Genomic DNA, 22,757 nt, shown 5'->3' with positions numbered 1-22,757 from the left:
ACAATAATTTTTAGATATAATTCTCTCTTTTTTTTATCCAATTTAACTAAATTCAATTTATTTCGTTCATTAATTAGAAGATTATTACATTATAATTCATTTCATTAAGAAATCAATAATTGTGAGCACCACACTTCTTTCGAAAGAAATAATTAAGAAAACATTCAGCAGTTTACTTGTCTTTCATTCAAATATTTCGAAAGTTTTCATACAATGCTTAGAATTATTATTATATTTTTTTAATAAAATATCGCATACTAAACCCATCTTACGAAAAGAGAAAAAACAAAACTCTAACTATCCTTCACTTATAGGATCATTTTTAATTATTATAGAAACTATATAACAAAAATAAGTAAACTTATGAGGAGTTTCGCATAGTTTTAATTTTGTTTTTTTCTATTAATCTTCTAATCAAAACCTTCATTTTCCTAAGTATGTATTTTGATTTTTCTGAAATTTTTCAGTATAATAGAAATTCTTCAAGATGAAAATTAATTTAAAAATACCGAACATTTTTTAAACTGCTTTTTTCTGAAAGAGCGTAGAACTCAAAATAAATTAACGTGTAAAATAAATATTGTACTTTTGTTGTTTTTCTCATTAAGCATAAATAATAAAAAGGTTTTTTATGAAAATAAGTTTATTTTCGGTTATTAAAATACTATTTACTTAATAACATCAGTTTAGATTTGTATTTAATTAACACTAACTAGAAATGGGATGTTTTGTAGACAATATTTCGTCATAAAAATTACTTGAAAAATTTTGAAAATAATGTACCAGTTTTAAAAAAAAACTTTTTTTTTATTTAGTTTTTACATCCCTTTAGTTAATGTTTTAAAATCGATCAGTTAACCTCCAAAATATTTTAAAGTTTAATTAAAATCCTCAAGCAGCATTTTTCTTACTCTGCACTCATGTTCAAAGAGTTCTGGCATATTAAAAAAATCAAACATTCATAGAAAAAGTTTAAAAAATTAGGACTTAAACGTGCTTTTCTAACGAGAAAAAAAAACAGCTTTGCTTACCAATAAACATTATGACATAATTGTTGTCCTGAAACATCACGTTTCTGAAAGTTTATGTAAATCTTCTTCTATTCTTATCACCATAATTGGGTGAAGTTTTGCCAAAGCTGCACTATCCACATCTATAAAATATTACAATACAATGTAACCAATTAATACGATAAAAATGTTTGCATGGAAAGCAGAACATGGCTGACGTTTCCATTTTCTTGAATTTCACCTTTAGTTCCAGAAAAGTTATCGGATAATTGTCTTCACGGAACCAACCCTATCTCATGAAATTGAAAAATTTTATCTTGTTTTTACAAAAAGGTTATTATTTTTATAAGTATTAATAATTAATTATTAATTGCTTAAAGTGCTTAATAAATTTTTATTACCGTTTTTAAAGAAAATTTTAACATTTTGAAAATTTACGCATAGAAATTTGTGTATATTTGTACAAAATGGATTGTTTAAAATGTTTGTTGTTTTATTGTTGGTCACTTAAATCAAAAATTTTGGGAAAAATCCAATCACCTTCAAAGTTTAAAACTAGTATCCTGCATCAAATCTAGGTCTGCTCTCTTGCTTCTACACGAAAATTTCAGAGGATTATATCATTTTTATTGTTTGTATTGAATTTATTTCATGTGGGAGATATAAATTTTTGTTTTAAGAAAAACAATTTGGTGTAATTGTGTCAAAATTAAATGATAATTTATTTTCTTACCTGCTTTTTGGTTTGAAAATCGCTCGCAGTAAAGCCAATTTAAATACAGATGTAAATTTTAAATACTCTTTGATTTACATATTAACCTCGGTTTAATGTAAATATAAATCATTTAATAATATCATAGCTTATTTCTCAGGTGTAGTTTTGTCAGTTGAACAGAAGCTTATTCTAATTATTAAAAATAATAATTGAATGGTTGTGCAAATTGTTTCATCCCATATAACAAATATCATTGAATGAAAATATGAGAAAAATGCCTTCATTCGAAAGAAAGTGTCAGATTTAATTTATATTTTCTTGATTAAGAATTTATTTATTTTAAGAATTCATCATATTTATAAATTACATCTAACCAACTGAACGAAACTGAATTTAATGCTTAACAATCTGTAAAGAATTATAGATATTATTACTACAATTCTTTAGATTGCTAAATAGTAAAAGTGTGGAAAATAATGAAAATAATGAAAATGTTGTACAATGAAAAGTCTTCAGAATGTAACATTTTTGAGAATTGTAAGAACTGTAGAATATTTTAGAACAGCAAGTCCTATTTCTTAAAGTTTTGTGCTTTTGAGAAATAGTTATTCCATATGAACAGGAAAATAAATGTCTTTAAATGTACTAAGCACTAAAGAAACATTCCACCTTGAATAACTTTCGATTTTATAATCGGATCTTCACTCTCTAAATTTCAATCTTAAATTTCCGAGGGGGTGACTTCAAATATGCTAAATTATCGGTGCATACGATATGTTAAATTAAAAAAGAGGACAGAAAAATTTGCTTACTCTGAATAAGCATAACTTTTTCAGACGGATTCAGATTTCTGACCCCTGAGGATAGCCCTATAGTTCCAATATGATCCCTATAGCTCAGTCACAAAATTTTGGAGTCTTTAATGTAGATTTTACTTTTTGCTTATTTCACCATATCCCGAGAGCTTATTCAGCGAATAGAATAAATTTTTGCACACGATTATAATTTTTTTTTTACCCAATGGTAATTTTAGGCAAAAAATTACTTTTTACAATTCCTCAGTTCCTTTTATTCTAACAGATTATTTGATTGCATTATCTAATTATTAAAATTACAGATGTTTGATAATTAATCAAATATATTTTATTGTATTGAATTATAAGCAAACTTACCAGCACATATGGCAATATTTTATTGGTTAAAAGGTTACTTTTATTCTATTGATTAACCTTTTTTTGATACTATATTATTGCACATTATTCAATTTAAAAATTCACATACCTCCAGCTAAGGACCGTATAGACGTTTTTTCATGGTAAACACTAAGACAAGATCCCGTTGAACCAGAAGGTGTAGAATTGAATCTTGGACTCTCTGGACTATCGGACTGAGGAGACATACAATCCTCTCCGTTTTCCTTTTACAAGTAAAATTACAAAAATAATTTACCACATATATACCAATTATATATCAATAATTTACCATATATATATATATATAGATAGATAGATAACTAGATATATAGATAGATAATTTTTTTGTAAAAATTCACTTATATTCAAATAATACTCTTCGCCGGTATGTTAGATAATCTTAAAAGCTTGTTTAATTCGCCGACAAAGCTTAAACAAGCTTTGTCGGCGAATTAAACAATTTTGCAAAACATAAATTGAAGTGCCAGTTATAATTTTACATTCATAAATTTTTTTCGTCAAATTGTAGACTTTCGAAGTCCAACGTGTGAATAATTTTTTATATCTTTTATTTGAGATAGAAAGAAATGCTCAGCCATTTGCGATATAGTGATAGAATAATAATATTTTTAGAATCAATTATTAATGATGTCAATGAACGAAAAAGAAGTTGAGGATAAACTATTTCGGGGTTTTTTTCTTTTAACTTTTAAAGAACGACCTTGTAGGACGTTCCTATTTCAGACATCTCAAATGACCAAAATTTAAGATATATTTTTTGATCGTTAATTTAATGTATTATAATATTTAATATTAATTATATAATAATATACAATTAATAATATCACTGGGAAAAAATTGTTTTAGGTAGCATGAGATATTTTAACTGGCCTTGAATATTTTTATATATCTTATTTCAAAGCTGCAATCTGATTTCTCTCCAAGCAATAGTTATTTTTGAAGAAATTTTTATTCTATTTTTTTCTGAAACGTACAAGTTTGCAAACGTCATTCATAACAGGGTGTCGCAAAAATATTGATAAAAAAAACTTTTTAATGGATTTAGGGTATATGATCATCATAGGAAGCCAAGCCTTGAAATGTACGCCATGTCTATACGCCGATAGAGATGTTTCCTTATTACGATTTTTTTCCACTTCTGATCAGGTTATACTTGAAAAGCATTTTTAGTCTCATTTGAAGACATTTCCTAGCAATTTTATCTCTGATGATGATGGCTCATCTGGGAGTTAGTCGCAACATTTACGGGATCCCCTGTTATAACGGGGAATGGATATCATGTCTAAACTTACACATTCTAACAGGAAATTTATTGAAAATATAAGATTCAACAGGTTTTCATATATTAAAGGGTAATCGCAAATATTTCTTTCATGTAAATGTAAGGTATAAATATGTGTAGTAACTTTTTCTAACTCGTAACTCATTTTACAATCAATGACCAATGTTAAAGCCCCATGGGCAACTACATGAAAAGCTGATTATGTAAATATTTTTTATATTGAATGTGTATACATCTTATTACTAGTAGAAACTGGACAAAAATAAAATTTAAATAATTGGTCAATAAGGAAAAAATAATTTCTAGGATAGAATTTAAACAGTTATTCATTAATATTTAACAACGTAGCTCATATTGATATCCCTGCAATATAATAAAATTTCGATTCTTACACTATAAAAAAGTATTTTTGACTTACTTTCATCGAGACCAGACACAGACACTTTTCGTTCTTTAGTATATCTGGGCAATCACGCTGTGACGTCACTGAAGAAGGAGGTATATCTTCCACTAATGTATCTCTGACTGGATTACCTACAAAGAAAAATGTATTTTTCAAATGACGCTTTCACTTTTCAAATGTATTTAAAGTATAAATAAATGTATGAATGTATTTGAATGTTTTCAAACGTATTAAGCTTTTTTTTTTAAAATTTGGTTAATTATGGTTAATTTGGTTAATTTGTTAATTATTGGTTAATTTGCTAATTATGGGTTAGTTTGGTTAATTATATGGTTAAAGCTTCCCGAATATGGTAAAATTTACCGCTCTATGGGAGCACTAAAATGCTCCGTAATCTGTAATTTTTGCCGAAGCACTTTTGTAATGTTTCTGGTGAAATTAGTAGCATAATATGGTTTTATAATTTGAGACAAAGTTAGGAAAATGTCATCAAATTTAGCGATTTAATCATGATACCAGATAACATGGCATAAAAACCATTAATTTGGAGAAATTTATTTTTTTAAGTTTTGCATTTTTTATTTAATGTTTGATAATGAGAAATACAACCTTAAGAACCAAATTTTTAGTTAAGCCATTAACATTTGAAACGAAAAATAGCAGAATGAATGGTTTAAATATCATATATTTTGATTTAATTAACCCCAATTGTGGATTTTTCTAACCAGAATTGTCATTACAGTACAGCTTTCTCCGTGTGATAAATGTTTTAGTTAAGGACATGCAAATTAGAATATTAAGCATAACATTTTAATATCTTATATTAAAGAAAAAAAAATAAGATTAAAAATATCATGCATTTGTTATTACATTTATATAGAGATTGAGATTATGAAAAGCGATTTTCATAGAAACCTTATTAGTAAATTTATGATTTCTTAATTTATCTTATGATAGTTAAGGAGCAGTCGATCTATTTGGTAAATGCTCAATTTTTATTGTATCTTATTAACCTAAATAGTTAGTTCGATCTGCTCCATATTTTTCAAATAAAAAAGAGTTAGAGTGGAAAGCATTATTGAAGAAAATAATCCATGTTTGCATGCTATAGACAAAAAAACAACTGAAATACAAGGGAGCTAATTAAAGGTTTAAGTAAAGCATGATTCCATACTAAGTGATTGAGAAACGCAGCCTGTTTAACAGTAAAGTTCAGAAATATTATTTTTTAAAAAATAAAAAATATCATGAGATATTTAAAAAAAATTTAAAAATTGATACAATATAATTCGCAGTGCTATACTGTTTTTACGGGGAGACGCGTACACGAATGGATAAGGAGTGAAATAATTTTTTTTTTTTTTCGTGTCTTACCTAATGATTTAGAATCATGATCATGTCTAGTATGCACTTTGTCTAATGAATAAGGATCCTCTATAGTGAAAACTGACTGCCCCTGCAAAAGTAAAAAATCAAAATGTATGCATTTAAAAGTATTCACAGTTTTTAATTATTACGTTGCTACATGTGGAGAATCAAAACGAATTTTATATGTACAGATAGATAGATATAATTTCTCAAATTGACTTTCCTTGAATTCTCAATCTTTATTTATATACACCAAAGAGCCATTACACCCTCCCTCCACCCTCCATTCATAACAATGGGCTCACCCTGGTTTCATGGTTTCTCGCCCAGGAACAATGTTTTCATGGGACACATTAGGACCCATAATCCTCATAGAACAATCCCTGACGTCTGCAAGCTAGTTGAACATAGTTGCAGACCAGGTTCACCCATTCATGGCAACAGTTTTTCCTGCGGGGGAGGGTGTTCACCAACAGGATAATGCACCATGTCATAAGAGTTGAATCGTCATGGATTAGTTCGAGGAACTTTCCAATGACTTTCAAGTCATGTCTTGGCCCCCAAATTCTCCTGACCTTAATCCAATAGAGCATTTGTGGTCCTACTTGGAAAACCAAATTCGTGCTGCCACAATACCCCCTCGCAATGTGAGGGAATTCCAGGACCAGTTAGTGAGCGCTTGGTATCAGATACCTCAGACTACTTATCAGCACCTTGTGGAATCAATGCCTCGGCGGGTGCTAGCAGTTTTGAGGGCTAAAGGTGTCCTAAATGTTATTAGCAGGGTGGTCATAATGTAATGGCTCTTCAGTGTATATGCTCTGATATTAGCGTGTTTTAGACTTAGTAAGTCATTTCTTTTTAGTTTTTTTATAACTCTTTGTTGGCATAAATTAGTGTTTTTAGGCAAATTTATACTCTTTTTATAATATAAAAGCAATTTCAACTAAATATCATTAGTGATATGCGTACTCTGATGTTTGCATGTTCCGGATTAAAGGAATCCTACCTTTAATTTTTCTGTTGATATGTTAAGATATATATTGCTGATTTCAAGCAAATTGACACTCCTTTTTAAAATATTTAAAAAAAAATAATAAATTCAATTATTTATGATTTGTGATCAATATCATTTGTATTATGTTTATCTATTGATCAAAAAAAATTGTATTTATAGTATTAATTTTCTATTGGTATTAAGTTTCGATTCAAATATTTTATTCTAATTTATGTTTGAATGAATAATTTTTTTCCTTTTTAAATCCTTTAATTTGATTAGCAATAAACTAATACTTAATAAATAAACACAGGAAACATGAAGCGTTACTTGATTGAAAAACTTAATTGTCCTCAAAAATATGCAGATAGAAATAAAGGCTCTCGGGGTCCATGAATAAGAAAAACAGAAGTGATTTAAAATATAAAATAGCTTGAAATAGTGTTGTGAAAAATGTATTGAAATTGATTTGGGAAATATTAGGTCATCTTGATGCCGAGGAATCTTGTTTCATTCATATAAATGATTCTTTTGTTAACGACTTTTGTTACACACTCCCTCTCCATAGCACGTAGAGGTGCATTTGACTCTAGCTCACCCCTCTCGGCCACTTCTTTCTTATTTCTTTCTTCTTTTTTTTTCAATATTTTCATTGTTACAATCTCGGCTACTGTGGTTTTTCTGGTTTTTCTTTTCTTCTTTACTCTCCATTTTTCAATGGCATTTTTACGTTTTATTTTACAAATTACCTTTCATTTTAATTACGTCTGGCAAATCTTGAGAATAGGCGCCTATTTTTAAACGCTTGAAGCATGTCAACTTTTATTAACATCTGCGCATTTTTGAGACCGATAAAGTTTTCTAATCAAATAATAACCTAATATATCAATCTAACTCTAACTTGATACTTCAATCTAACGCTGAAAACCCACAAAGAACCAATGCAATGCAAAACTTATCTTGATATTTTAATAATTTATCACGATGAAAAACATTTTCGGATAAGTTTTACAAAGAAAGTAGACAGTAAATAAAATGTACTGTAATTCATCTAAGCCTATATAATCTTCTCTCCACCTAAATTACTCCGTTTTGAAACGGGAAATGTAATTGAAAATGATATTGGTTGAAGTTTCGATTTCAAGATCCTTTTACATGAAAAATGATTTCATCTTTCAAAGTTATTTTTAGGGAAGGCTGAGAGGTTCTTTGAAATTTCGATTATCGTTTTGGAAGTTGCAAGTATCATATCCTGTTTTGGTAACTTATCGATAAATATAGTGAAAGTGTGCTTTATATTTTATAGAATATACAAAGTTCTACGCTGCTTAATGCATAGATTTGGAGTTCATCCTCTTAAGGAGTTGCAAATTAATATTTAATGCATCTTTATATATCTACAAACTAAATGAGAATAAATAAAGTAAAAATAAAAGTTCTGAAAACTGCTGTAACTGAGAATTACTTTCTCTCTTTGAAAAAAATTAAAATTGCTATATACTAAAATCAACGAATTAGCCAGTGTGACCCCTCATTGATTTTACAGTGTAGATCTAAAAATATGTATCTATAACTTAAAATAAATGAGAAAATATTGTTTGTTAAATATAAAATGGAGGCTCGATTATCAAAATATCATGTTCTTGTTTTTTCTAAGGACGAAATGATGATATACTGAAAGACGAATGCAACGACGGTTTTTTAACGAAAATATCTGATTAAATATAACATTATGATTTTTTTGTTATACTAAAACTTTATAGTTCAGTAATTTGAGTTTCTACTCCTTATACAAAAAAAAATAATAATTATAGATTTTAAAAACAAACTAAAGTACTATTTTCATTTGATAAAACAGAAAATTTATAACACTGTCCTGATTTATCTTCTTTTTATTTTTGTACCGTTTTTATAACAACCAATACACTTTACTCTCGGCTGGTACCTGAGCAACAGCTGAAAAAATCTGAAATAAACTTAAATAATTGGAAATAAGAAATAAAATATTTGACCCCGTTAAAAGTACCCTGATATTAAAAACCTGTTTTTAATGTTTATTTCCCTTCATTCTCTTAAAATATAAGATTCAACATAAATAGCAAACACACATTTTTATTTCAAATCGAAATGTGGCAATAGGGCTAATTTAATGTACTTTAACTACACCTTTAATTCTATTTTTACTATGATCAGAATTGGTGATTAATTCATCAAATTCTTTCCCTTTCTGCAAATTAATTGACTAACAGGTTTTAATCACTTCATTTTTGACAAGATTTTGCGTAGATTTTAAAATGATATTCGTATAATGCCGTAGAGTCCATTCTATTTTATTGATTTTTTGATTCTCATGACTCAATTATATATTTCACAATAACTCGTAATTCATATATAAAAGTTTATTACAATTACCTTGTAGTCATGTAGAGGGAGGTGTTTCTCTGAAGTACACAATAATATCGATTTAACATCCCCGGATAGCATCAACTTGTTGCAAACTTCTTCCGACGTGAGGTTGTTGATATCCAGATGACGTGTTTCTCGCGATCCTGCCGAAAATTAAAAATGTCTGTAAAATTAACCTTGCAAATTATATAAATTTAAAATTCGCTAAGATCATATGAATTGGAAATTGTATGTCATGTTGTTAGGAAAAACGTTGTTAGAAATTTCTGGAAAAAAATATTAAACAATGCATTTAATTGCTATTTTACTATATTAAACAAAAATACTCAAATAAGGATAGAAAAAAAGAAGGTATTCAAATTGTTTACTGTGAGACAAATCCTTCAGTGACAGATTTGATCTAATACGGTTAAACGACCTGAATTTTTTCCGTTCCTACTAGTCCCACCTTAGAAAGCCTCTTAGTTCCGTGAGGCTCGGTACATGCTGTAACCGAAAGGGCCAACTTGTCCGGATAGCCTGGTCGGTAAGGCACTGAGCCCATTTCCGTGAGGTCGTGGGTTCGAACCCCGTCGGCCGAAGAGTCCCCGTGTAGTCAAGTATCTTATGCACGGTAAATCTGTCGAGTCGCAAAAGTCCTCCATATTCCCATAACAAATCAATACCCCTGGGGGTACTGGAATGGAGATCGATCGTTCTCTGATTCAGGTCAAAATTACTATCTGTGGATCAATGAATGGATGTGTGAATGGGTCCGCCCTATAAAACGGGATGTGACGTGTGTGTGTGTGGCTGAAATTGAATTCTTGGCCACAGGATGGCGCCACTGAAAAACAAGAAGAGCACACTCTGCCTTAAATTTGCTCGGTTTCACCGAGCAGGCTTGCCTGTGTAGCAAGTGACATTAGAAACAGCAACAACAAATGTATTTATTCCGCAGTAGGCTACAGTAAAAATGGATTTTACGGAAAAAAGTACCAGTGTCGGCACTTTTTAATGTAATTTGATACAGAATTTTTTACATTGTTGGTGATGTGAAAAATTCCGTTATCATCTCAGAAAAAGACCTCAGACTTAAAAATCTGTTTTATTTTACATATTTTTGTGATATTTTCATTTAAAGCCGTAGAGAGCAGTTCTGAGAGCCGTTTAAGAATTAAAAAAAAGGTGTTTGAAAATAACAATTATTATTACTATTTGGGAACAAAAAGTTTCTGCGTTAGAATTCAAAAATTCTTAACGTCTTGAAATGCCTTTTGGACGATTTAAAATTAGCATATTTATGTTTAAAATTACTTGAAAAGGTTTAATAGTAGTATTTCTTTAAATTTAAATATTCATAGCCTACATATTTGCACGCATTTTTAATGCATCATTTAAACAACTTAACTAGTTTTATTTAGGAATTATAATTTTCTAAAGATCTAAGATTTTTCTAAGTATGAGAATCGCAAAATGATCAAAAAAGAAAAAAAAATATTATGCCATGCCAATCGGCGAAGCCATTCTAAAGATTAAATTTGTAACAATTGTTTTCAACAACGAAAATTCACTACGAGAATTTATAATTCTTTACGAGATATAGCAGTACTTTTTGGTTAGCTGAGCGCAAGGAAATTAATTGAGCATTTTTAATTTTTTTTGGGAAAGCCCATTTTGTTTAGTGCCTAAAATTGAAAATTAAAGCAAAAAAATATATTAAAAATTGCAGAATATAGTGGAGGTCTACATTTTTCGCGACTTTTTGCTTGCATACGGCAAACGGAATTTTCCATTTCTATAAGTTAATGGTGAGGTAAAGGTATTCTGTAAGTTAAATGTACAGTAATTGAATAAAATGTCTTAAAATGTCATGGTGAGATATTATGTTTATGTGAAACAATATCTACATTGATGGTTTCACGTACAATCAATTTGCATTTAATTTGAATTCCCTTTTGATATTGTTAAAAAAATATAATAAAAATAAAGAGATTTACTTAAGGAGTACATTATTGTAGAAGTGACTATATTTTTTTAATGATAAGTTGCTTTTATAACCTGAACGAACAACCTTGATTTTAAATTCGAAGGATATTTTTTCAAAATATATAATCGTTAAAACTTCTGAAGATATTGATTGCATAATCCTTGATAATAATATCTAAACCCCTTTTTATAAAAAATTGTGATTTTTTTTCTTTTCACAAAAGACTTAAAAAACTGCAAATGAAATTTAATTTTTAAACATAAAAATCTATTATCATAAATTCCAACAGTAAATGAAAATGATATTATTTTATAGTCCATAAAATTCATTTTTACAACCCACTAAAATCAAAAATTCATTCAGAAGCTGAGTACTTACTCTGAGGGGTTGTCCTGTTGGATCTTTTTCTTAGACTGCAAATAAAGAAAATGAAACAAGGTAAAACTATCACAAGGGCACCAGCTGTTGCCGTGATCCACCAAGACTTAATGGTCTGAAATCGACTGGGAGCGTCTTTTGGGACCAATGCAGGAGTTGTAACATCAGGAATAACACCTAAAAAGAGCAATAAAACAGGAAAGTTAGATCAGTAAAGTTTTATTCGATGCTGATGTCCATACATAGCAATTGTTTTGTCCTTTCAGTCTTGTTATACTTTGTACGCATAGAGGTATTTTTAATGTTTATTTTGATACCGCAACTCCTGATGCCTCTTAAATCCAGTTTTGCAGTCTCATAACAGATAAGTATATGGTTAATGTTGAAATGAGATAAAGTAAAAACTGTTCTCTTTTAATATATATTTATATAAATATAATACAGATGTGGTAGTGGTACAACGAAAGATACTTATTTTTACTATCTTCTTGCTTTAGCTTTAAATGCTTTTTTTATTGTTATTATTGACAAGGGATCATAAATTAACTTTGCAATAAAACCTATCAACAAAAAGAAAATGAATTTTTCAAGTTAATATTACGCTTTCTTTCATTCGCCATTTTAAAATGATCCATATCGAGATTTATGGAATCCGAATTAAATTTAATGTCTCTTATGATTTACCACTGCAACCTAATAAATTTGAAAACCATGGAACTACGCAGCTTCACTTTCGTAGATATTTTCCTAGGTAAATCTAATCCACCTTCGTTTTAACTAACCACTAACTTAATTAACCACCTTGTCTAAATTACAAATAACTATAACTCATTATATCGATAAAAGGGTAATTTTTTTGGACAGGGCAATTTTGGTCTTTAAAATCATGCACAATCTTTGAACCAACCAGACATCAACGGGGTTTTGAACATTAGACACCTCAAATATCTTTGATTTAAAATCAAAGCATTTTGGAAATGACTTTTTAAATACACTCTATAACAAAAAAATTGAAGCACCAAGAAGGAGTTGTCCGATTAAAACGAAAATTGGTGGATAGAAGTAAAATGTACAGAATAATAAGTGATTAAAATTTCAGAACAATTTAATGATTTATTGCAGAGTTACAGTAACAAGTTCATTAAGGTGTTGACCCGCCTCTAGCCTGGATACAAGCTGCCCCACAGCGTGGCATAGACCAATAAAGCTCCCGGATCGTCTCTTGCTGTATTTCCTGCCAAATTCGATCCAATTGTCGAACGAGGTCATCAACATTCCGTGCCAGATGCAATCGCCTTCCTATCATATCCCAGACTTGCTCTATAGGAGAAAGATCTGGTGATCTGGCAGGCCAATGAAGAGTTTGACAAGCTTGCAGACAGCTCATAGCAACTCGTGCCGTATGTGGTCTGGCATTGTTCTGCTGAAAAACCATCCCAGGGCGCTGCAAAAGGAACGGTAGCAAAACAGGTCTTAGGATGTCGTCGACGGTCCGCTGTGCAGTAAGTGTACCTCTAATGACGACCAAAGGGGTCCGGTTGTCAAAGGAAATGGCACCCCAGACCATAATGCCTTGTTGAGCGCCGTTGTGGCGTGCAATGGTGAAGGCAGGATCCCCCCCTCTGCCTTGTGCGTCTCCAAACACGTCTTCGATGATCGTCAGGACACAGTTGGAAGCGGGATTCCTCGCTAAAGATTATACGTCCCCAGTCGGCATCATTCCAGCCTGATCGAGCGTCGATTTTGCGCGTCTTGGTGCGACGATTTTTTTGTTACAGAGTGTACTTTAATAGACTTAAATAGAGTCACGATTACTCAGTGGATAGAGTACTAGCCTTCCAGTGAGGTGACCCTGGTTCAAATCTGAGCGATGGCATGTCCATGTCTTCTGTATAGTGTTCAAAATTACAAGGCTACGTAGTTGAATATTAGTAGTCGTAAGCCCAAACATTGGGCCGGCTGTTAAACGACTGTCATAGAATAAAATAACCTTAAACAAGTAGTATGTAAACTACAAACTCCAGAATGTTTCACAAATAGCAAGTATAGTATATCGTACCACTGTATGCAGTGTTGCTAAAAGAGAGAAAACCTTCCCATTGATCAATTTATCAGCCCAACGGAACGTATATAAATTGCTCCGTGGTAAAAGAAAATAAGAAAGCTGTAACAACGTTCTGACTATTACACTTCACACAGGGTTGGGAAATATTTGGACCACTACACTGCGCAGTGGTGGTTAAATACCAAAGATGTCACAACGTTCGGACTACTTAAGTTTCAAATTTCTCGTTTATGATGACCCATGTAAAGGCTTCTTCTCTTCTAGGAGTAGTTGTTCCATGCCTTTCGCCATTTACAAGCTATATATAGCAAAATTGGCACATTATTTTTTGCTAGGAAGAATATGCCTGGAAGTTCATTTCAATGTTTGCCTTCATAGAAATTATACTGGGAAAAGATAAAGTACTATTTCGATGAAAATATGTGATCTCTGAGTTATGTGCAGATTTGCATTGAAATATCGTTGTAATTAATCAATTTGTCACTGTGAAGGCATTTCTCCAGGTATTTGTAATATTTTGATGCTAATATTTGTAATTGTGATACATTATTGATAAGTCTTTGCATTTCAAACTGATTCCCTCCATTATAGAATGATAAATCAAGATAACAATATGCCATACAATTCACAACATAAAATGAGGTTTAGGTTTTGATTATTAATTGTGTTAAAAGATTTAATTGTATTTTAAAAAAATCAACAAAAAAAACGGACTTAATGTCTTCCTAATTTTGAGGGTGTATACGAATTTTAACGATATGGTCGGAGATAAACTTTAATCGATTTTATAACTTGCAGAATTGTTTTTGTATGTTCTAGAAAATGAATATATTTAATTTAGGACACATTAATTAGTTTAATAATTCTTATATTCCAGTAAGCATTGACTCCGATTTACATTAATTTTCGAGCCTTCATTACATTCACTCTATAGTATAAAGTCACTATATGTGTAAATTTCTTATTCCTCTATTAAACTTATTCATCTATATGACTAACATGAGTTTTAATGTCCTCTGATACTATTACTTAAATTTTAAAGCTTACGATATTATATTTAAAACAGAATTATATTTGAATTATCTACAGACTTCTAAAGTAAAAATCTTACCTCTTTCATTTAAAATTATATCAGCAGAATCAAATCCAAGATTATTTCTAGCAATGCAAGAATAAATTCCATAATCGTCATAATTGATATTTCTAATAGTAAGAACAGATAGCCAATGAACATCAGCCGTGTTAGTGAGACTCATACTGTATTTTAGTGCATCTTCTTTTAATACTGTATTGTTTAGAGCCCACGTGACAGTCACGTTGGGAGTGGCGTCAAATATGCATTTAATATCACCAACTCCATCATTCAGTTCGCCACCACTTTGTAAGACCAAAGGTTTATCTGCAAAAAAAATATGTAAACAATAAAATAACGTGTATTTCCACATAATGCAAAATTATTTATTTAGTTAATTTAAATAATTAATGACATAATTTAAGGTTATATCAACTCTATGACAGTTTATATTAACTCTAACACTTAAAATCTGTGAGAAGACACATAATATTTTAATTGACTTAAAAGTAATTTATTATGTCTTGAAAAAATATTATGTTTTTAAAGCATTAGTTAAGTTAATTTTTGGTTTATTATAATTTAATTATTAATTATTAAGGATTATTTATAATTTATAATTATTAAATAATTATAATTATTTATTAATTATTCATTTTCATCAATTATTTATTTTCATAAATTATTTATTTTTATTAACTAATTATTATTTCATTATTGATTTTCAATCATTGTATTTCAAATTACTTCAAAAATTCTATTTCATATTTTCAAATAAAAAAATTACTTTGAAAAAATTTAAAATATATTTTTAAAGAAAAGTAGGAAAATAAATTTTGAAAAAAAGGAAAGCAGTCTCTTATTAGTAACTACTAAGACTTTCTTCTTTATTTCAGAGAATAGTTGTTCAAAGTATGAATTGAAACTTACAAAGAATATTCAGCATGATTGACTGAAATGCTGGGGAACCAACACCATTGTCAGCCCAGCACTCTACTAGACCTCTGTATTCTCTGGAAATATTACTGATGTGCAAAACTGATATAGAATTATCTTGATTCTGGCGACCATTTTGAATTATGCCTTTGTTTCTCCATTTTATCATATCTGATTTTGTTGGGTTAGCTGTAGTTCTGCATTCTATTGTGACTTCTCCTCCTTCAAAAACGGCTCCAGACGGTGAAATAATTTTCAAAGATTCAATTGAAGCACCATCTAAAAATAATTGTAAATCATAAGTTATCATTTTTACATATCTCCAGTAATGTGATGTATGTATAACGTAAGCAACCGTAACGTGATAAAATGCGTTGTAATATAATTGAACTCAGAAAACTACGAAAATATACGTAGTTTCAGTTTTAAAATGATTTTTAAAAATATAAATTCTTTCACGATATGTTTTTGACTCAATAGTTCCCCCCTTAAAAAAAACACCAATAAATATTGTATGCCTCAACTCCCTAAAATTGAGAGCTACAATAAAAATATAAGTACTGAAATGCATTTCAAAAGGAAAATGATTAATAAATGTTGCGCTATTGCAAGCGGTGAATTAGTGGTCCAGAGACAATTTAATCCAAAAATAAAATCTATTTTGGGCACCTTTTTATTTCATATTCCTGTTAATCAAGTTTAAAAATTTAATCGAAGTTTTTGTTTAGTCTTCTTATTTTCATTAATTTCCCTAAATAGATGTTTTAGCGATACTAATTTTGATCTCTCAAAAAATTTAATTAAATTTCCAAGTTATTGTCCATCCAGAATATCTTGAACAACAAACTACATAGTTATTTGCAAATTCTTTAAAAAAAAATTTTAATGTTTCAAAATTAAAGTAATTTCTAATATGAACCGAAGTCACTCAAAACCAATTGAATATTGAAACATACTTTGAACTATACTTTTGAACCATAATACCAAATAAATTTCTACAACCTTAGTAAATCCTAAAATTGAACTGCTTTTTCCATTCTAGTTTTTCCGTTATAGCATTTACTAAAGTTTCAGAAGGAATATTTAATATGCTTGGCGATATAAAGCAAGTTTAGGATATTTTGTTAAGGGCCAGTGGCAAGATGGGCCGCTAGCCACTTTTTAAAACATGTTTAAAAACTTTTTCAGAAAGCTGAAAATTTCGAATGATTAAAAATACTGCTAATATTACAAATGCAAGGTATTTATTTTGAATAATTTCTCAAAATACTACGAACATTACAAAATTTATTTTTAAAATGAAGAAAAATCTTACGCAACAAGAATGAAATAGAGGAATTTTCAGATTAAAATATTCAGAAGAGTTACATATTTATTAAAAAATAATAATTAATTAAATGCCCCTGAGGGGCTTTTTTGACAGTAAAAAAGTTATCAGTTGTTGACTGATAATTGTTTTTATTTGCCATTTGTTACCTTTAGTCACCTGTGACGATGATGGTCGTTAATTTTGCACTATACTCGGCATCGTATAAAATTTGAAGAAATTTTGTTAAGAAAACGCATAATTTCTTATAATTTACGAGTTATGTTAAAACGGGTTAATATATTTTTAAATGGTAATACTTTCATGTTTGGTGCAGAAAAAAGAATATTGAGCTTTATGGTGCAACGCGAATAAAAAAATTCTAACAGTGTACAAGTTAGATTTTACGAACGTAATATATTTCAAAATGGTACCGTAATTCATTTTCATTGTACCGTAATATATTTTCATGGTACTGTAATAAAAATGAAAAAGTTCGAAGAATATTATGAAGCAACAGTCATAAAAAATTCTAATAGCACACGATTTAAATTTAAATAACATAATATATTTAAAAACGGAAAGACTTTCGGTGAAATAAACTCACATAAAACATTTAAAGTGATGGAAATTCGCGTCTGGCCTTCTTCATTCTCAGCTGTACAGACATAAGTTCCTGAATCCTTCCTTGTCGCATTCCTTACATCTAAAATGGGACCACTGGATGAAATGCGCTGTGACATCTTCCCACTTTCGACTGGAATTTCTTTCTTGCTCCATACGTAAGTAATATGTTCAGGATAAGCCTTAGCTGTCATGTTGATTATCACAGAACTTTGTTCTAACATATCTAAATTGTGAGTTGTTTTCAAGAATACTGGGACATCTGAAATAGTATTGTTTGAGAGGGACGGGAAATAGTGTACAAAATAATTTCAAAATACTTTTTTTTAAGAATTTGAATTAGAAAATTTCATTGCACTATTGTAGAATTGTATGTAGAATTATTATGTACAGCATTTTTTTAAGAGAAAAAAAATAATCATCTTCGTTAATTGCAACAGAAGCAGTCAGTGGTTCAAACTTATTTAAAAATTCAAATAAAAATCTAATGAATGCTTAAAACTGCTATTAAATTTAACATAAAAACCCATGGCAAAAACTGAAATTTAAAAGGATAAAAAACAATGATAAAATAAAATATAAAAAAATTGAGAATACAGTTTTATTTGAAAATTGTTTTCAATAAATAATAATTTTGTTTTAAAAAAATAAATAAATATTTTAATAAAAAATCAAACATATATTGCAAAAAGAGACGAGAGATATTTATTTAAAAAAGAAGAAGAGGTATGATAAAATACATAATAGTGAAGGATTTGCTACTTGGCAGCACATGACCATAAGTTCAAATTTTCTTACAAATTAATCTAAAACTTCTATGATTTTTAAAACCGTTATTAAGAGACGAGAAGTAATTATTAAATAAAGAAGGGGTATGATTAGATACATAATAGTGAAGGATTTGTTACTTGGAAGAAAATAAATATAGGTTAAAATTTTTTAAAATCAATCTAAAACTTCAAAGGATTTTGCAAAATATTATTAAGTTTGTCATTTCATGACAAAAATTAAAATTTTAAGAAAAATTATAAATGATAAAAAATTAGATTAAATTCAGTTTTATTTAAAATTAATTTTGAATAAATACTACTTCTATTTTAGAAAAATAAATAATCTTCTAAGAAATCAAAAAAAAAAGATTGCAAAAAGAAAACAAATACAAAATTTCCTTTAAAAAAACAGATTGGGTAAGATTAGAGAAATGATAGTGAAGGACTTAGACACTTCGAAGAAATCATAAGCCATGTCTTTCAAAAGGTTAAGGCGAAAAGTTTTTCGAAACTTTTTTTTTTAAGAAAAACAGCATCCTTCAAGAAAATAGTATTATTCTGCTGGTCTAAATGCCATCTAGTGAGAAGGGCGATAATTCAAAAGTTCCTACCGGAAAACAAAACTTCGGAACAAATTAATATAAAAATACAATCTTCAGCTTAGTACTACATTGCCTAAGGCATTGATAACAAAAATTTATTTGCAAAATAAGTAAATAAATAAAAAGACTAGATAAAATTTAGTTTTAAGACACCATTAATCTGCCTTCGAAAGAATAAAGGGTGACTTTGACAGATTAATTTTACAGTAATTACTTACGTCTAACACGAAGTGTGAAGTAGTCTTTAACAATAGTTTTGAATTCATCACATTTAGCTGAACATGTAAATTGTGTTTCATCGTCAGATGGGGAAACTATTATGAATATCCTACTCCGTGTGGTGTATCCACCATAAACTGAACCAACCGTTTCCTCCCTGATGTTTTTCAGAGTAGTTTCGTCTCTCATCCAAGTTATTCTTGATACTGGATTACTGCTAGCAGATATGCAACTAATTGTTACCTGCAAAGAAAGAAGCTTTAAACTTTTTGCCCGAGATGGACAAGATAGCTCGTCTTCCAAAAATAATCGCTGAGTGCAAAGAACGTGATAAATCGTTATCTTCAAATGTTTTCAAGTGTATTTCTACAGCAACATATTTAGTGGCACATTTAACAACATTTTAGGGCATTTCAGTAGGAAATATTTCATCTTTTCAATATTTCTACAAAATGGTGCCATCAGCGCGATTTTCAGAGCTAGAGCGATATTATTATTTTTATATTATTATAATTATTTTAATGTCTGTTAGCAGAAATAAGTCATTCTTCTGACCACTGCTATTGATTGCAGTTGACTACTGCTATTGATTGAAAATTCCTGTACCAAAAAAAACGCCCACCCAATAAAAGACAACTTATTGAAGTTATAAGTGATTCTTGGCACCATGTGATTACAAAAGATGAACTCCAAACACTCGTTCACTCGATGAAAAGAAGCTGTCTTAAAAAATAAGGGTTTTCCTACTAAGTATTGATCGTGTAAGTATCACTTTAAAAAAATGCAAATCTAAGATAGATCTTACTATTAGTTGCATAACTTTTTCTTGCAATACAGATATTGTATTACTGTATTTATTATTAAACTTTACATTAAATTACCTTCAATTTGATCTGTAAACTTTTGTATTTAAGTAAAAATTAATATATTCTACAAGCACACAAATTTGAAAAACATGAAACTTGTGTGTGTGTGTCAAAAAGAAGAAAAAAGAAACAAAAAACATTAAAACTACGCCATAACGATTAAATTGGTTACCCATCCGCTTACTGACCCCAGCCAGTGGTTCTTGACTTAGGTGTTCCACTGGGAACCGTGTCTTTACAATCAGTCTGATGCGGGACTAACCGTAATAGGTGAAATCAGTTAATAAATGCTTTTTCTCATAGTTAACAGTTTATCTATCTTATTTATGGTAATTTGACAGTTTTGCTTAAATATGGAAAAATAATAATCAAATAAATTGTTTTTTAAAAAAAAAAAATTCCAAGAAATTTCCTGTAGTTTGGTGTAAAAAAGCAGTGATTGGACGTGGAAGTTGCCAGTGGATATTGTTCGACCATTAACAAGCAGATGGCACAATGACATTACCTGCGCGAAGCCTTCTCAGGTAATGTCATTGTGCCATTCTTTGCAGAGACAGCCTTCTCAGGCCTGTAGATTTGTTAAACATTTTGGAGGTTAGAGCAGTCAATGATACGCTTTACTGTTACATCCTGTTGAACGGAGGCTATTCAAAAAATAATAAATAAATAAACTGCCTAACCTTCTAACAACTGGAGTTCAATTGTTGGATGGCAATGGGGAATCAAAATCTTTGACTACAACGAAAACCCGTATTCCCACTCTCTTGGATGGAAGCGCTTAAACAATTCTCCATACAGTCTTTTTCTCTCTCACCCAGTGGCTTTTTTATGTTTCTTAATTTGAAGAAGAATCTCTGTTGAAGGCTCTTTGAATGTAATGCTGAAATCACACAAGCCAATCATTGCTACTTCAATATGTAGAGCCCTAATGTTTTATACTAAAAGGCTATTTGACTTATGTCTAAACGTACTTTGTAGGTATGCGGAAATGTACTTATCTTTAATATATTACTATATGTTTTATCCTTCATACACGCTTCTGCCCACAGTCACTAGGATATATATTTTTGGACTTACCCTCATAATTCCGAAAAAAAAGGGAAATATTTTTGCTAACATTTCTTGTAGAATAATATTATGCTAATCTTGGCGTGAATATAAAAATTTCAGTAAAATAGACGACACTTTTTTTCGATCAATAATTTTTAGATGCTAATGTTATAGATTGCATATTATTGTGATTTTAATTATAAAATTTAAATAAGCAATCTAGAGATAATTTATACTAAAGCACAAGCATCGAGTGCTTTAAAGTAAAATAAAACTTCTAAAATTTTGTAAAACGTTAAATGGCGGGGTAAAGTTTATTATAGGCTTGGTAAGTTCAGATCTTTGTACTAAAACGGAAAATGGGAAAAAAGGAGAGTTTGTTGACAACTCTCTCATCAAAAACGTTTCAAGCAAGAGAGTAATGACTTGAATAAAAGGCTAGCAAGTAACAATCATCTTTCCGCTCTGTAATTTTCCTTAAAAAAGTTCCGGATCTTTTTGTTACTCTGCTCATTTCTGGATAACTGTCCTCTTTTTTCCCCTCTCTCATGTTTTTGTTGCTTATTTGAAGGGATTTTTTTTCTTTCTTTTCATTCTGGGTCGTTACGCTCAGTGCATTTGACAAGAATACTGAAAACAATGACGAAAAAACATTAAGTGGAGAAAAAAGAAGAGCAGAAGAGAATCTACAATGTGACGGGACGTAGAAATAATCCATTAGTAGGCCCTTTTCCTTAAAAAAATGACACTGAAAAACATAATTTGCTTTATTTATAAATTATTGAAACCCATTAGTTATAAATAAAAAATCTGTAATGATAACGAAGGAAATATATTTCATAATTTAAGTAGTACTTCTGAGAGAAGATTTTTCTTCCTTGCCTCATTGAAATTTTTTTTATTAAATTTCGTTTTATTAATTAGTGTATATTTTTAATTCATGCAAATCGTAACAATATGCAATACCATAAAACTAAAAGTATCCAAAATAATATATAATGACCAAATATTAAATATAATGGCCCAAAAGAAAAAGAAAATTTCATTAAAGAAATGAAGATTTTTAAGTGTATTTAGTTTGATATATTAGGAGGACCGGAAAGTAATGTCGTTTCGGTGCATTTGATATTTGCTATCAAGATTTTATTTTGAATCAATAATGTATTCACTCTCGTTAGCAACAACCTTTCTACGCCGGATAAAAAATGAATCGAAATTTATCGAAAAAAAATTTATTGGTTATTAAGAATATTTAATGCACCGAAACGACATTACTTTCCGGTGCCCCTAATGTATAAAATTTTCTCATTGATAGATTATATAGTTAGTCCGGGAATTTGAAAATATATTATGAAACTAATTTTTGTGGAATTTTATTCTCTCTCTTGCTCTACCTCCACGTTGGTGACCATGAAAAACGAGCACAATCCATGCGTACCTTGCTCCATAGAGCATGCAGCATCAAGTTACAGATCCAGAGGTTCCGGTTTTGATCCCAGCCGGCA

At 29.6% G+C, this 22,757-nt stretch overlaps 1 protein-coding gene across 1 annotated transcript in view; it reads right to left on the bottom strand.

The window, feature by feature from the left end:
* LOC107444002 (synaptogenesis protein syg-2) overlaps positions 1-22,757 on the bottom strand; it is a 97,713-nt gene that overhangs the window by 2,785 nt on the left and 72,171 nt on the right. The window contains exons 13-22 of the mRNA XM_071177677.1: positions 19,336-19,579; positions 17,729-18,007; positions 15,810-16,094; positions 14,919-15,206; positions 11,743-11,919; positions 9,402-9,538; positions 5,999-6,080; positions 4,640-4,755; positions 3,007-3,142; positions 1,032-1,153 (exon numbers count right to left, since the gene is read on the bottom strand). Coding sequence (XP_071033778.1) covers positions 1,068-1,153; positions 3,007-3,142; positions 4,640-4,755; positions 5,999-6,080; positions 9,402-9,538; positions 11,743-11,919; positions 14,919-15,206; positions 15,810-16,094; positions 17,729-18,007; positions 19,336-19,579 — 1,830 coding nt within the window. The 3' untranslated portion in view covers positions 1,032-1,067. The remainder of the gene's footprint in view (positions 1-1,031; positions 1,154-3,006; positions 3,143-4,639; positions 4,756-5,998; positions 6,081-9,401; positions 9,539-11,742; positions 11,920-14,918; positions 15,207-15,809; positions 16,095-17,728; positions 18,008-19,335; positions 19,580-22,757) is intronic.

This window comes from Parasteatoda tepidariorum, chromosome 2 (assembly GCF_043381705.1).
Source record: "Parasteatoda tepidariorum isolate YZ-2023 chromosome 2, CAS_Ptep_4.0, whole genome shotgun sequence".
Lineage (NCBI taxonomy): Eukaryota > Metazoa > Arthropoda > Arachnida > Araneae > Theridiidae > Parasteatoda > Parasteatoda tepidariorum.
This window is presented reverse-complemented; position numbering and strand designations above follow the sequence as displayed.